This window comes from Gobius niger (assembly GCF_951799975.1).
Source record: "Gobius niger genome assembly, chromosome: 12".
In the NCBI taxonomy this organism is placed as follows: Eukaryota; Metazoa; Chordata; class Actinopteri; order Gobiiformes; family Gobiidae; genus Gobius; species Gobius niger.
Window position 1 is genome coordinate 23,975,702 of NC_136863.1, and position 14,248 is coordinate 23,989,949.

General features: G+C 41.0%; 1 protein-coding gene across 5 annotated transcripts in view; it reads left to right on the forward strand.

The window, feature by feature from the left end:
- The window catches only part of cadps2 (Ca++-dependent secretion activator 2), a 210,858-nt gene that overhangs the window by 103,624 nt on the left and 92,986 nt on the right, over window positions 1–14,248 (forward strand). For all 5 annotated transcript variants that reach the window (XM_079567674.1, XM_079567670.1, XM_079567671.1 and 2 more), the window contains exons 9-11: window positions 6,705–6,771; window positions 7,161–7,269; window positions 8,695–8,895. In XM_079567674.1, the coding sequence (XP_079423800.1) occupies window positions 6,705–6,771; window positions 7,161–7,269; window positions 8,695–8,895 (377 nt within the window). The remainder of the gene's footprint in view (window positions 1–6,704; window positions 6,772–7,160; window positions 7,270–8,694; window positions 8,896–14,248) is intronic.

The following is a 14,248-nucleotide window of genomic DNA, read 5'->3' on the forward strand; positions in this document are numbered from 1 at the left end:
CATGGCCTTGATTGAGATATTATATTCAAGCTCAACTTTAATGCAAATCTCTGTGCTTTCTGATTAACCTGTGACGTGAACAAAATATAATGTCAGTGAATAAATATTTAAACAGACAACCCTTTCGCTCAAATTACCGATGTAAAAAAAGAAAAAAGCACAACTCATTTTGAACTCAGAAATGATCAGCGGTGCAGCCAAAGTTCAGCACGGAAGTTACTTTTGTCGGTTTGAACTACAATGAGGCAAAATTACACAGTGTTGGTTAAGAATGATTTTAAATTCTGAATGAAAATGTCAAGGCTAGTCGCACATCCATCATCTGTAAAAAGCCCTGCAAGCCGCCTTTAAAATCTGATTTGACATTAGCACAATATATGTTACTATATGTATCAGGCACAAGAACACTATACGCTTGGGCGTCATTTATCAAATAGTAAATGAGACAATGCTGCATGAGTAAAATAAAAACAAAGAAAGAATAGAAATTACTCTCGCTGTATATCCACTTTTGCATGTGCTACCCTTTGGTATTTTAAAACTTGCCGTCTCAAATAAAATAAATAAATATAACTTTTTTACTTTTAGTTTAGTTTTAGTAACGACAAAAAAAAACATTACTGATGGCTCTCCAAATCATTGAAAACCTTTTTTCTAAAGCAAATGCTGTAATGTGTGCACTTGATATTCATTTTGAAGTGGACTAAAATGTGTAAGAAGTGATGTCATATTCTTTTTCCGTTACAATTATTCATTGCTAAATCAAAACGTGCCAAGTATCATTGAATTCTAATTAGCTTTCTGGTTTTTGTCTTGAAGTGGATTGCTTCCATTTCACAGCGCACATGTTCTTGTTGCATTAACATTTGAAGAAGAAGGTCGAAATTGCTAAGTGATTCAGAACATTGTCAACATGATGGCCAGCTTTTATATACAATATGATTTGACCTAAACATTGCAGCTTTTGTTCGTTGCGATCATCCAGGCGGTGATTTCGGCCGCGGGTCTCCTCACTGGCCTCATGCACGGCTCTCTTAAGAGCTGCCGCTGTCACCCTCGCACCACCACAGACTGTCCCACTTACTCCCGCCCAGACGCCGCGGCCTTGACTGGGCCCGTCCTGTGTCAAAAACGGGGGGGATAAACGGAGCGCTCTGAGCACATTGATTTTTTCTGCACTTGCACTTGTGTGTGTCCCACGCTTTCAGGAGCCGCCGGGAGCACGCATTGATTGGAAAAGGCCGCGCTGGTCATCCTCCCCATCTCTCCCATTCAACGACACGGAGACGCAGCCGCTGACCAATCACTTTGTGCTCTTTTAGCTTGTCGCGTTTGAGCGAGGGGGGAAAGGAGCAGGGTTGACAGTCGGCTCACAGAGTACTGCTTCTAAAAGAGAAATCACAAATCTTACCCCAATAGCAACACTTGTCAGAAATATAGCAATTAGTTGTAGCCTTAATTTCCATCCAAGAAAAGTGGAAGGTTAGGGTCCTTAAAGGGATATTTCAGGGCCTCATTTCCTACACTGCAAAAAGGAAATATCACGCATTGGCTTAAATGACTTGAATTGAGGAAATGTATCCTGTTTTTGTCGGTTTTCACTCATTTAGACACTTTTTCTGATCGGACCCAGTTGGTGTTGCTCGCCCATTTTCGACAAAGTATTTAAGCGCTTTCTTATTGTTGGTAAATGGTTCACTGTAAATAACAGTATTTATTAATCTTTTCGCCAAATTAAACACTGTCTTTTTATAATTGAAACCGGAAGCGCGTCCATCACGTGACCTGTTTATTCTAGTTTAAAAGAGCTAGGCCCACAGCCTCAGGGCAGAAGCTGTGGCGCAGTAGTCGGGCTGTGGCCTAAGCCTTGTCACATCTGGGACGTGTAAGTGTCGTTTTGTCTGTATCCATTTTAACTTAATCCATAGTACGCTAAACTATTTTATCCTTTATTCACAGGGGACCTATGTTTACCCTTTTCTTTTCTGTACTATTTGAGCTCGAAATAAACTTTGAAAAGCCAACTGATTCTCCCTGGTGATTTCGAGGGGGCAACATTTACTTTGCTTGTTTGAGGACATTTCAGACCAGTTCTAAGGTAAATCTCGCTTGGAATAAGAAAGTAAAATTGCCAATGAGATAAGACCAATTTTCTTACCCCATTGGCAAAGAAAATGACCTGAAATAAGGACGAAATGTATTGAAACGAGTCAGAAACATCTCTGAACAAGTGAAATAATCTAGGACAAATGCCCTACAACTTCTTAACTAGTCAAAACAACTAAAATTTGGATTATTATGCTCAAATTGAGATGTTTATACTGATCTAGTTAATTACTTTTTGCAGTGTAGTTATCCAGAGTGTTGTTGATAGCTGGAGATATTTTTTTTTCTTAAATTCATGCAGTTCTTATATTTGAAGAGCTTAGTGGCGCTAGGCTAGTGCATTTCTATGGTATCAGCTACCCTGCATTAAAAACAGTCTGACCCGCTCCACAGTCGATAGAGTAATTTTAACCATTTTGCATTTAAAATACTTTATATTTGAGCAGCATCAGCTTTGTGGTTGTATAAGCTACGCGGCGGCGGAGTGATCTGCTAGAAAATAGTCCCTCAAAATGCGATCATTCATGTGATGCAAGGTCAGTTTTATTCCAAAAAATGATTCTATCGACACAGGCATTTACACTGCGTTCCAAATTATTATGCAAATTGTATTTTTGTGTCAAAAAGGTAAAAAAAAATTAAAAAATAATGAAACTTGTGGATGGTATCGTGTCTCGGGGCTCTATGAATCACTGACATTAATCTCAGAGACCTGGGATGATTAGTTGTCGGGTTAAGCCCAGTTAAGGGAAAAACTACTGAAAAAGGGTGTTCCACTTTATTATGCAGATCATCATTTTCAAGCAATATGGTAAAGAAAAAGGGTCTTTCTGCTGATGAAAAGCTTGAAATAGTTGAATGCCTTGGTCTAGGTATGAAAACCTTCGATATTTCATGAAAGTTTAAGTGTAATCATCGTACTGATAAGAGATTTGTGGATGATTCAGAGCACACTCCAATTTGTGTCGATAAAGGCACAATATGGACGGTTTCTGCCAGACAAACACATCAGATTAAGAGAACAGATGCTACAAAGCAGCAGACAGGTATTTGAAGCTGCTGGTGCCTCTGGAGTCTCCCGAACATCAAGGTGTAGGACCTTCCAGAGGCTGCAGTTGTGCATAAACCTTCTATCCGGGCCTCCCCTAAACGGTTAATTGAATGCTGATGAACAGAAACGGCTGCAACGGGCTCAGAAATACATGAAGACTCATTTTCAAACAGTCTTGTTCACTGATGAGCGCCGGGTAACCCTGGATGGTCAACTCAATGGAGTAGTGAATGGTTGGTGAATGACCACAATGTCCCAACAAGGCAGTAACGTCAGTAAAGAGGTAGTGGAGTCATGCTTTGGGCCAGAATCATGGTGAGAGAGCTGGTCGGCCCCTTTAGGCCCTTTAGGCTCCATGAATGTGTGAAAATTACCTTTGAAAAATATGTGGAGTTTCTGACTGACCACTGTCTTCTATGCTACAAAAAGAAGAGTTGTGTTTTCCCAAACAAAATCCTCTTCATGCATGACAATGCACCATGTCATCTATTATAGAAAACGCTATCTCAATGGCCGCCGCCTGGGCGCCGCCATGTTTATTTCCCATACCGACTTTGAAGCTAAGCAGGGATGGGCCTGGTTAGGACTGGGATGGGAGACCGTTTGGGAACCTGGCGACAGTAGTGAGTGTGTGCGTGGTTGGTGGTGGGGGCTGATGTGCGCAGTGGACTGAATGAATACTGCAACAAATTGTACACCGACGAGCATCTGGAAAAGCGCTATATAAGACTTGCCATGTTCATTTCCCAAAAATCCGCGTGCGGCCCCACGTCACCGTCCCACCGGCCGCGGGCATTGGTCACGGGTCCATATGGACCGCGGTGCTGCTGTCCGAGGACAACCCGCCGTCACAACAACGCGAGTGCACGAGATCTGACTGCCGTGCGTCTGTGTGTGTGTATGTGTGCGCGCGCGCATCCTAACAGGGCGATGTGTGTCATCGTCACTCACCCTAAACTGCAGCTGTAGACGCTCCGCGCAGGTACAGTTACATCCTCCAAAACACATCTACGCGTCTTTGTTTCAGTTTCTCCTGCAGTGACCGAGGCTGTGGTTCATTACAGATCCAGTGCTGTCATGTCAGAAGCTCAGACACATGCGTAAGATCCAATCCTGGTCATATTCCGTCTCCAAAGTTTTGTCTCCGAAAAAAAGTACACGCAGAAACACGAGCTTCAAATGAAACGCGCTGCTCCGAGAGCTTCAGCCTCCGTGTGCGGAAAGCGAAAGTGAAACCACTTAACCAGCGCATGGCCTGCACTGTTGCTTTTTTTATTTATTTAGGCTATGTTTTTTTTTACTTTGCTGCTGTACCATTTCTTCTCTATTTCTTCTTTACATTCTATAAATCGGCTTTGAAAGCATTGCCAATTGCATTCTAATGATATAAATACTGTCTAATAACAAACAACTTCTTATTTTTTAGATTGCTCCAAACCACGGGTCCTGCACCGTGAACCGAACCGTTAGAGCTGAACCGCTAATATTTCTCCATAAATATTCCACTGTTTCTTCATTTCTATTCCCTGAGTTTTGCAACATATTGTCGATGTAGTTTATAAGAAAGGAGTACGGGTGCAAACACTCCAATTGCAGTTTGTTTGACATTACTTTTAGCATTCATTATTTTAAACATTTGGAGTGGCCATAGTTTTAGGAATGGGTTGGGAACCACTGGTCTACTTACTGCGGGTCTACAGCTGTACTGAGTGACGGGTTATAGGGACTATACTGGACATTTCTTTGTAATAACTCATAATCTCTGAATATCAAATGTGGAGACTAGCGAGGCCCGGCCAAAGGCCGGGTCTCAGCTAGTACTGTAAAGAATACCTCTGCATCACTGGCTGCTATGGGCATAAAAGGAGAGAAACTCATGATGTGGACCCCCTCCTCCCTGACTTCAACCCTATTGAGAACCTTTGGAGCCTCAACAAAAAAAACTTCTATGAGGGTGGGAGGCAGTTTTCATCCAAACGGCAGCTCTGGCAGGCTTTTCTAACATCCTGCAAAGAAATCCAAGCAGAAACTGTCCAAAAACTTGCAATTATAATGGATTTAGGACTTTTGAAGCTGCTATCACACAAGGGCTCCTATGATAAAATATAACTTGACCTGTTAATATTTTTTTGATTGAAATAGCTTTTGGTTTCAGTAAGTATGACCTCCTAATGCTACTAATACAACAAATGACCATTTTCAGTTAATTACAAGCTTTAAAATGTATTGAAACGATGAGTTGCATAATAATTTGGAACAGTGGATTTTGAGGTTTTTACTATATTTATTTTTGAAAAAAATACCGTTATCACTAGGAAATTTTTTCCACCACATTTAATTGATCCTCTACCAGGTAAAGACTTGAAAATTATGCTGACTCTCATTTGAGTTGGCAATTTAGAAAATCTTAGAAAAATGTCATTTGCATAATAATTTGGAACGCAGTGTATATAGTTAGTCTGGCGTTATACGTGATTTGCCTCAGGTGCACTGTGGAGCGGGTCAGACTGTTTCTAATGCAGGCTAGCTGATACCATAGGAATGCACTAGCCTAGCGCCACTAAGCTCTTCAAATATGAGAACTGCATGAATTTAGGAAAAAAATATCCTCAGAAATCGACAACACTCTGGATGGACTGGACTCTGCCCTATGTCAAAAATCCTACCTGGGTTTAACGAAGCAAATAGGTTCGAGTCTCCTATTTGACTGCAATTAGTAAGTTCCTTCTGTGGAGAAAAAAATGGTTTCAGTGGCATCAAACAGAGAAAACATCAAAGAAGCAGAGCTAAAATTGGATTAAGAAGTGTCCAGTGCATTAATAGACGTTGTCAATTCTCCCGTCATCAAGATCTTGGTGGAATATTAAAATAACACTCACCTCAAAAGTCAGTAAGTAAGGCTTGTAACTCATTTTTGATACAGTCTCTGTTCAATTTAGGCTACTCTGAGGAAAAGCAATAAGAAGATGTCTTTTGGGGGAATAAAGAGTTATTTGTTTATCTAATTGCTTTGTCATGAGAGTGTTTTGCAGTCACTGGCACTGGGATTGGAGTATTTTGATCAGAAAGCAGGATTGATAGAAGCATGTTCACTGCTCTCGTGAAAAAAAATATCATTGGACATAAATTTGAGCGTCTACTTAGTTTGTGTACAGGACATGTACAAATCCCATTCAAAGATGGAGCAGGGGTGTTCTTACGGAGGGGTTTATAAATCCACATTTGTGTACATGAACTTTGGGTTTTGCTTGTATGTGCTCTTTGATAGAATCCCATGTACAGCTTTATAAATGAGACCTAGGAACATTGTTATTGGCGAAAAAAGAGCCTAATCACTCAGGTAAAAGCGACGCTAATTAAGTTTGGTTTGAACTGAACTGTCCAACTTAGACTAAATTGTAATTCAAAAAGAGAAATGCCTGAAAATTGAATTATGTTGGAAGCGACAGTAAATTATGCAGAAACAGTTGTTTAAGTTTAAATGGTCTGTGTTTATGGAGAAAAGTTGGTTCTGAATGTTAAGCCACTGTGCGTTTGTGTTTTGCAGATATCTCTACGCGCTGGGTCAGAGGGTTTGGAAACGCTGGAAACGAAGATATTTTGTGCTTGTACAGGTTATTATGCCAGAAGTTTTTTTCAAGAATATGAAAAATAAGTTTGCCTTTTTTTCCTAGTACCTTTTTTGAAAAAAAGTGTCAATATACAGTGGGAGGAGAAAGTATGTGAACCCATTTGAATTTCTTATAGTACATTTCTGCCTAAATTGGTCCTAAAATGTGGTCTGATCTTTAAGAATAAGTTTACAGTGTCTGCTTCCCAAACAATTACATGTTACATTGGCCATAACATGTAAACATTCACAGGAGGGTTCACATACTTTTGCCTCCCACTGTATATATATATATTTTTTTTTTTTATTGATGTTGAGGCTAATCAGATCTATGTTTATACTTCTGTCTCTCTGTACTAAACAATTCCTCTTGTTTGTTGTGTACTCTGTCAGGTGAGCCAGTACACATTTGCCATGAGCAGCTACAGGGACAAGAAAGCTGAGCCGCAGGAGCTGATGCAGTTGGAGGGGTACACTGTGGACTACTGCGACCCGCAGCCTGGTAACTCCTCCCCAGAGACGGCATGACACTTTGAAATACTAACATTTCTATTGTCACCAGTGGAGTTAATGCCAGAGGGCAGTGTCGGGTGTGAGACGTGTGTGAAAGTTTATATGTTTGTATGGCCACTGTCAAGGTTGCGCCCCTGCTTCATGTCCATAGTTGCTGGGATATGCTTTATGATTTTGGTTACCTTTCCCTCTAGACAAAATGTTAAGTTTGTATCTGGAATGTCCGTGGGATTCAGTTTTATTCACTGAAAATATCCCTTGTAAATTTACAGAACATGATTGAAATAACTTGCATCAAATGTGCCAACCGCTTTGATTTGAACCGAAAGCAAATGCCCCTAAAAATGGTTGACATTCCTTTTCGAGCTGCTTGGACATAATGAGCGAAATCAGCGGTACTCAAAGTTTTCACTCAAAGTACACCTTCAAAAATATTAACTTTCTAAGTACCACCGGCATTAAACAAGATTAATTGTGGACCAAATCAAGTCTAAAATTTAAAACTTTAAAACTTTAAGAGGCCTAAACCTGCTTTAAATGACTCAGTTGGGTGTAAACTCCTCTGACCGAGTAGCCAACCACTCCTACTCTCTTTCCGTATGAAGAAGCGTCTGGAACTGTGCTGATACCAAATCATTTCCACTTTCTGATTGAGGAAGATCCAATAAGAACTGTTTCAATTTCAATGTTCAATTCCACTGGCTCACCACAAGGAGCAGGTTTTGTCCTTGTCCTATTGCCTTACAGAGGGGGAATTTGCACGCAGATGTTGTGTTTTTTGAAGCTGTAAAGTTATTTTTCTTAACAATTATTTACACTACCGGTTAATTGTATTTTTTACCACAAATATTTCAGTACCTTCACTTAAGTATTACTTTGACTTTCACTTATATTGGAGCATTTTACATCTGTACTTTTGCTTTCGGATTGAGTACTTTGACCACCACTACTACATTATTGTCTTTGAATGCTCTGAAGACTATCCGGTTGGCCAGGCTAGTAGTAAACCAGGTCTAAACCGGAGTAAATCCCAGCCTACAGGCAGCAGTAAGAAAGTGAATAAGAATGTTTGAGTACAGTATAACATTTTCCGAGAGGTGTTCCATTCGCGCGTGTGTCAGTAATCCTGCATATTTCATCTGTCGTTCTTTTTCTCATCTTGACCAGACTTGTTTTGTTCATGGCGGTGCTCAACCTTGTGCTATAACCTGCCATGATCGCAATTTAGCAGCCTTTGTGTGTAGCTTGTTTCACTTTGCTGGATTGTACCCTCTGCTGCCATATTGTATAATTACATTTCAATGGCACGCATTAGTTAATAGAGCCTGAAAAACACATCATTTAAGACATTATTAAGTAAAAACTAGATCTGGAACTGGGTCTCAAACTTCTTCTTCCTCTGTGTCTTGTTCAGGTCTTCAGGGGGGGCGGGTGTTCTTTAACGCGGTTCGAGAGGGGGAGCTGGTGATATTCGCCTGTGACGACGAACAGGATAGGGTGCTGTGGGTGCAGGCCATGTACCGCGCCACGGGACAGTCTTACAAGCCTGTGCCACCGCTGCAAAACAAGACCACCAACTGCAGGGGGGCCAACCAGAAAACCGCCTCTCCCATCAGTAAGTCACCTCCCTACTGCACAACATCCACCTTCACTCTAGCCTGACAAATTCAGTTATTCATTTAAACTTCTGAAAAGAGCTTTCAGGTCTTCTCCAGCTCTTCTCTGAGCCCCTGATATTTCTTCATACTGCTATGTCAACCACAACTGCTCTTTGTTATTACCATTCTGTCTGTGTCTGGAACACCCACAGGATCTTGGCTCGGTCATTCTCTACCACCTTTGAAGGTGTATCCGACTTTGACCTTGGGGTTTCCAGCCCATACTCTGCACAGATTAGGGGACGATATATCACAAAAAATCTCAATAGCAATATCCACATCGCGAGAAGCCACAATATATCGCAACATCACTAAAGTCTTCATCGGACTGAAATCGACCTTTTTTTTTTTGCAAACCCAGCCCAAAAATGCACTGTGTCTAAATGTGTAAAAGTTCTAGTTAAAGTTTTAGTTTAGTCCTATTTTAGTTAAAGTTTTAGTCTTGTTGTTGTGGTGCTGATGTAGAGTTTTGTAGGTCTTGTTTTGACACATTTTGCTGAAAAACGAGTTACTTACACTTTTTGGTTAATTAGAATGGAACATATTGTGTTGAAATGGTTTAGTGAAATAGCGTAATAATATCAATATTACGATATTGCACAGTGGTGTGGCATATCGGAAGTTACTTCAATAACGTGCCAGCCACTTGGTCATGGCGCTCCATGTAAGCTTTCCCTGCCAGCATCTTACACCCTGCAGTTATGTGCTGGATTGTCTCAGGGGCCTCTTTGCACAGTCTTACACCTGGGGTCTTGTCTGGTGTGGTAGATCTAGGGCTCTAGTGCTCAAGCCCTTCTCCCATGCAACTAGGAGGAGTGCACTGTTTGACAAATCTAAAGAATGGAAATGTAAGGTAAGTATCCAGACGGCAAAAACAACTGAACCTGTTTGGACGAAATCTTTCAAATTATAGCAAATGTTTTCAAAAAGTCATCTGGACTAGCCTGCCTCTCATATACCCCTGCATACTTTTTATGTCTTTATTGTCATGGTGATTTAGTGTGTGACTATGATTGATTCACACAACAAAATAAAATATATAATAATATTTTTTTTAAAAGTCGCAACCTGTATTTAAGTAACTGAGGTTTCCAGCTGGTCAGGTGCGTGTTGTATAGACTCCAATAACAGGTATACAAAACTGCAACAAGATGCAATTCGCAGTCTCATGTAGCTGTGTAAATGTTTCTTACCTTGAAATGATCATCATCGTGCCTTGTTCATTACACTCCCAGCACTTGATAAGCCACAGCTGCTCTCTCGGTTTTTCGATCTATAGGCCCAGTCCTACTAAGCTTCCAAGAACAGATGAGATCGAGCATCGTCAAGTTGGTGTAAGAAGTTTGAAAAAACATCCCACATTTTCTTTAAATTAGCCCGAACAAATTGCTCCTATTTATGATAGAATAAACGATTAGACTACGGAGCAGTAATTGCAATTTGTGAAGTTCATTTTACTTCAAATTTTTTTTATCATACCTTTACTCATAATTTAGCACATTTAGTTTCCTTGCTTGCCGTCACATTGCTTCTTTTTTTATCCTCCCGTTCGTTATCCGTGTAGAGGAGCGCCGGCGCCTCCCTCCTGCTCCTCCGCTGTGTTGTCAAGTAGCCCTCTCCGGGAGCCGATTACCTTCACATTTGTGTAATTTGCCGAGGCGGAGGCCCGTTCTCGCCGCCTCTCGTTAGCGGCTAATGGGCCAGGCTGAAGCGCTAATAGCGGAGAGGTGCTGACACGCTGTTTGCCGGAGGAAATACAAGGTGTCCCTGAAATAGCTCTTAACTGGGTGCTAAGTGTCTGCGCTTGTGATATCAGGAGGCTCTTTAATAATGTTGAACTTGCTTTGGAAAGTCCCCACACACACACACACACACACACACGCACACACACGCGCAATAGTTCTTATGAAAAAAATAAAAATACACAGGTTAAATAACAGTAATGGCTGCATGTGTACACAAATAAAAGCTGGGCTGTTGAAGATTAATACAGCGGTCCCGTCTTGACTCGCTGCGAACGGCGTCGAGCGTTTTTAATGAGCTGTTCTTGTGCCACATTTGAAGGTTAATAACTGGCGGTAAACAGTTAGACAATAAGAGAAAGCGCTTCTCCGGCTCAGGGCTTTTTAGAGCGTTTTCCAATCACAAAGCGTCAACAGCAGCAGCAGCAGCGTATCGACTGGCTTTTAGAGCACATAAAGTGGGATTCTACACACAGAAGTCATGCCGGAGATTGTCACGTAACGGGGCTGTGATACAAAGGTAGCACTCGTCACTCACGGTCATTCGGGTAGCCGTGTCCAGCGCCGCTTTGCAAACCTTTTCCCTTGTTTGACGAAATCAATCAGGTCAAAAAAGGGCAAAGAGAGAAATGAGTTACATCAGTGATAGCATTGACTGTTGTTTATTAGCTTTGATCAGCGTCGTACAGGATGAGGTCTCAGGAGGTTCCGAAGAGTCTACATCCTTCACATATTACCATGAATTCTTGTTGTAATCTCCCTAAGTATTTCTTTTTACCCTGTATGTACAGTATGTAAGAAGCCTTTACAGACCAGCAAACCATTGAAATGAAGGTAAAGCGAAAGGGCTGGTATGACGATAAAAGTTGAATCGTGATCAATGTTCCAATTTGGAGAGATCGTCATAGCGTGATGTGGTGACTAATGCAGCTCTATGACACTATTCCCGTCCGAGCATTTTCCACAGTTCGGCTTTACCTAAATCTTAAAGAGCAACAGCGTAACGCCTCATTTGAAAGCTAAGGCCTACAACAGTGATCGTAACTTTTTAGTCCTGTTGACGCCGCGTTATCGTCACATTATTGAAGCGTTTTTTATCATGTTTTTGTCTCTCCTTCGTTGCTTTTTTTTTATTATCATTTTTTCACCACATTTTGTTATTTTTTTTCTCACTTTTTTGTTGCCGCTTTCATCCTCGATTTTGTCACATTTTGGACGGAGCCATTTTTGTGCCGCATTTTGTACTCATTTTGCCATAGCTTATTATTCAATACGATAAGATGTGTAGCAACACTTTATGATGACTGCACACTATTTAATATACTTCTTTTATCATTTCAAAAACAGTTACAAAGCTTTCCTCATTATCTGCTACTCAGTTGTCAGCAGTTAAGTAGTCATTGAATCGTTTTTTTTTTAGTCATTAAATCAGACTCATTTGTGCAACATACCCAAATACCTTTTTACAATATTACTTGATAATGTGTAGAGATCCATTTTATTACAAAAGCATGCGGTTTTATTACACAAGGAAGTTAAAATCTTACTACATTGTGTCATAACATGTGGCTTTACCTGTCTTTTTGAGGACCATTCACCTTTGAAAAGTTTTTTTTGTTGAATTGTTAATAGCAGCGTTCCTAAGTTTCCCATCACTTGGATAGAAATGCCTGGTCCTAAAGGATAAGGTCAGCTGCCGCCTCTCTCTCCCCGATGTGGGCCAGTGTTCAGACGGTGTAAACAAAGCTCAAACAGGTGGAAGTGTCTCCAGGCCCTGTGTGCATGTATGTGTGTGTGTATGTATGTCTGTGTGTGTGTGTGTGTGTGTGTGTGTGTCCCCCGGTGCTGAAGAACCCGGTCTGATCCCAGTCTGGTCCAGGTCAGATCGGGCCGTAGTCCAGGTCCTGACTGTGTGTGGGTCGTCACACATGTTTACAGCTGTCACTCGTGTTTTTGAAACGGCAGGTGCTCCGTTTGACAGTCTGTCTGCTCCTTTTACCTCTAAAAGTCACTCCGAGCAGACAGGCGGAGGCTGGAGTCTACTAGCCCGAGCTTTTTTGTAAAGTTTCTTCCCTTGAATAAAGTCTACTTCCTAACTTTGTTGAAGTGGACGTGAAGTAAACGGCCTCATTATCTTAAAACATGTAACTGCAGTGCCAAAACTATACTTTAGCTTCCTCATTATTTTAATATGCTGCAATGAACTTCTGTTTGTTACTTGTTTAAGAAAGGGATGCTTAATGAGACCGGACTATAAAAATACAGGTAGAAAATTTGATGCATTTAAGATCACTTTTCTCATGCACCTGAAGATCTGAATCACAAAAACAAGGCAAAATTAGGATTTTCACAGATTTATAATTATTTCTAAGTTGCTAATTCAAAAAGTAAACAAGATATCAAAAATCCTCTCTGGATTGTAACTAATATATCAAAAGAAAACCAATTTAAAGCTTTAGATTTTGTCACTGAAAATATAGGCAATTTTGTGTGTCTAATTTTTAAATAAAATGACAGTTGCAATGAATTTTTTTTTCTTCCCATATTCACCTGCAGTGTTTCACCTTAGTATCTCTCGCATGTCAGGTTGAAGCTGGATCCTAAAGCTTCACCAGTGAGTACCTCTTGAACCGATCTCGACTTCAACTTCCCTCCATTTGACTTCACTTTAGGCTCAATGACTCTGTCCATCTACGTTTCCGTCTTTTTCCCTGGTCCTGACCTCGCGTCACGTCCACACTCGGACAGACCGATGGAGTCGCGTCTGTAACCAAAGTCGCCCCCCCCCCCCCCCCCCCCCTCGTGTCGATACCTGCCATCATCCACTCTGCGTCTCTCACCGTGCCCCGTCACAACGATGTGACTGTTGCCGTGACGATGGCAATGGAGCACACATGAGACAGATATGAGATGAGAGATCGAGCTTCACCTTCAAATTTAAGCAGAGATCTTGACAGAGTCGACCTTGATCCAGCCTTTTGCTTGAGCAAATGGACTAAATCCACATGACTTCCAACTGGACTTTTCGCTGGTCGTCCTATTATTTTCCCTCCTTATATTTGTACTTTGTTTACGGATTTAAATAAAATAGTTTATTTATGGATCCATGACAGCAGCAGACGGGCAGACAGTTATACTTAGTCTGGTTCCCAGACTAAGTATAACTTATGATATTTAGTCTGGTGATAGCCAGGCTCGCAGACAGCAAGTTACTGATGGGCATTGATGGTCACCATGTTGAAAACATTCTGAAGACTTCACTGTGTTTTTGCCTGGAAGCTAATGGCTAGCTAGCATGAAAGACACATAAATACAGTGCCAGAACTTGAACTTGAAAAGTTTTTGCTCTATTTGCATTATTCATAAGGCATGCATACCGTAAAGGTGCATTATGGAACTTTTTATGTGGAAAAAAACAAACTTGATATCTGTGCGTGATGGACCTTTTTGTGATCCAATGGCTATACAGGTTGTTAGCTTGGCGCGTTTACTTAACGGCAGCCTCTACAAAGCTCCAGGATGAATTGTTTTTTAAAGGTTTGTCAGCAGTGAAAATCTACCAGACCTA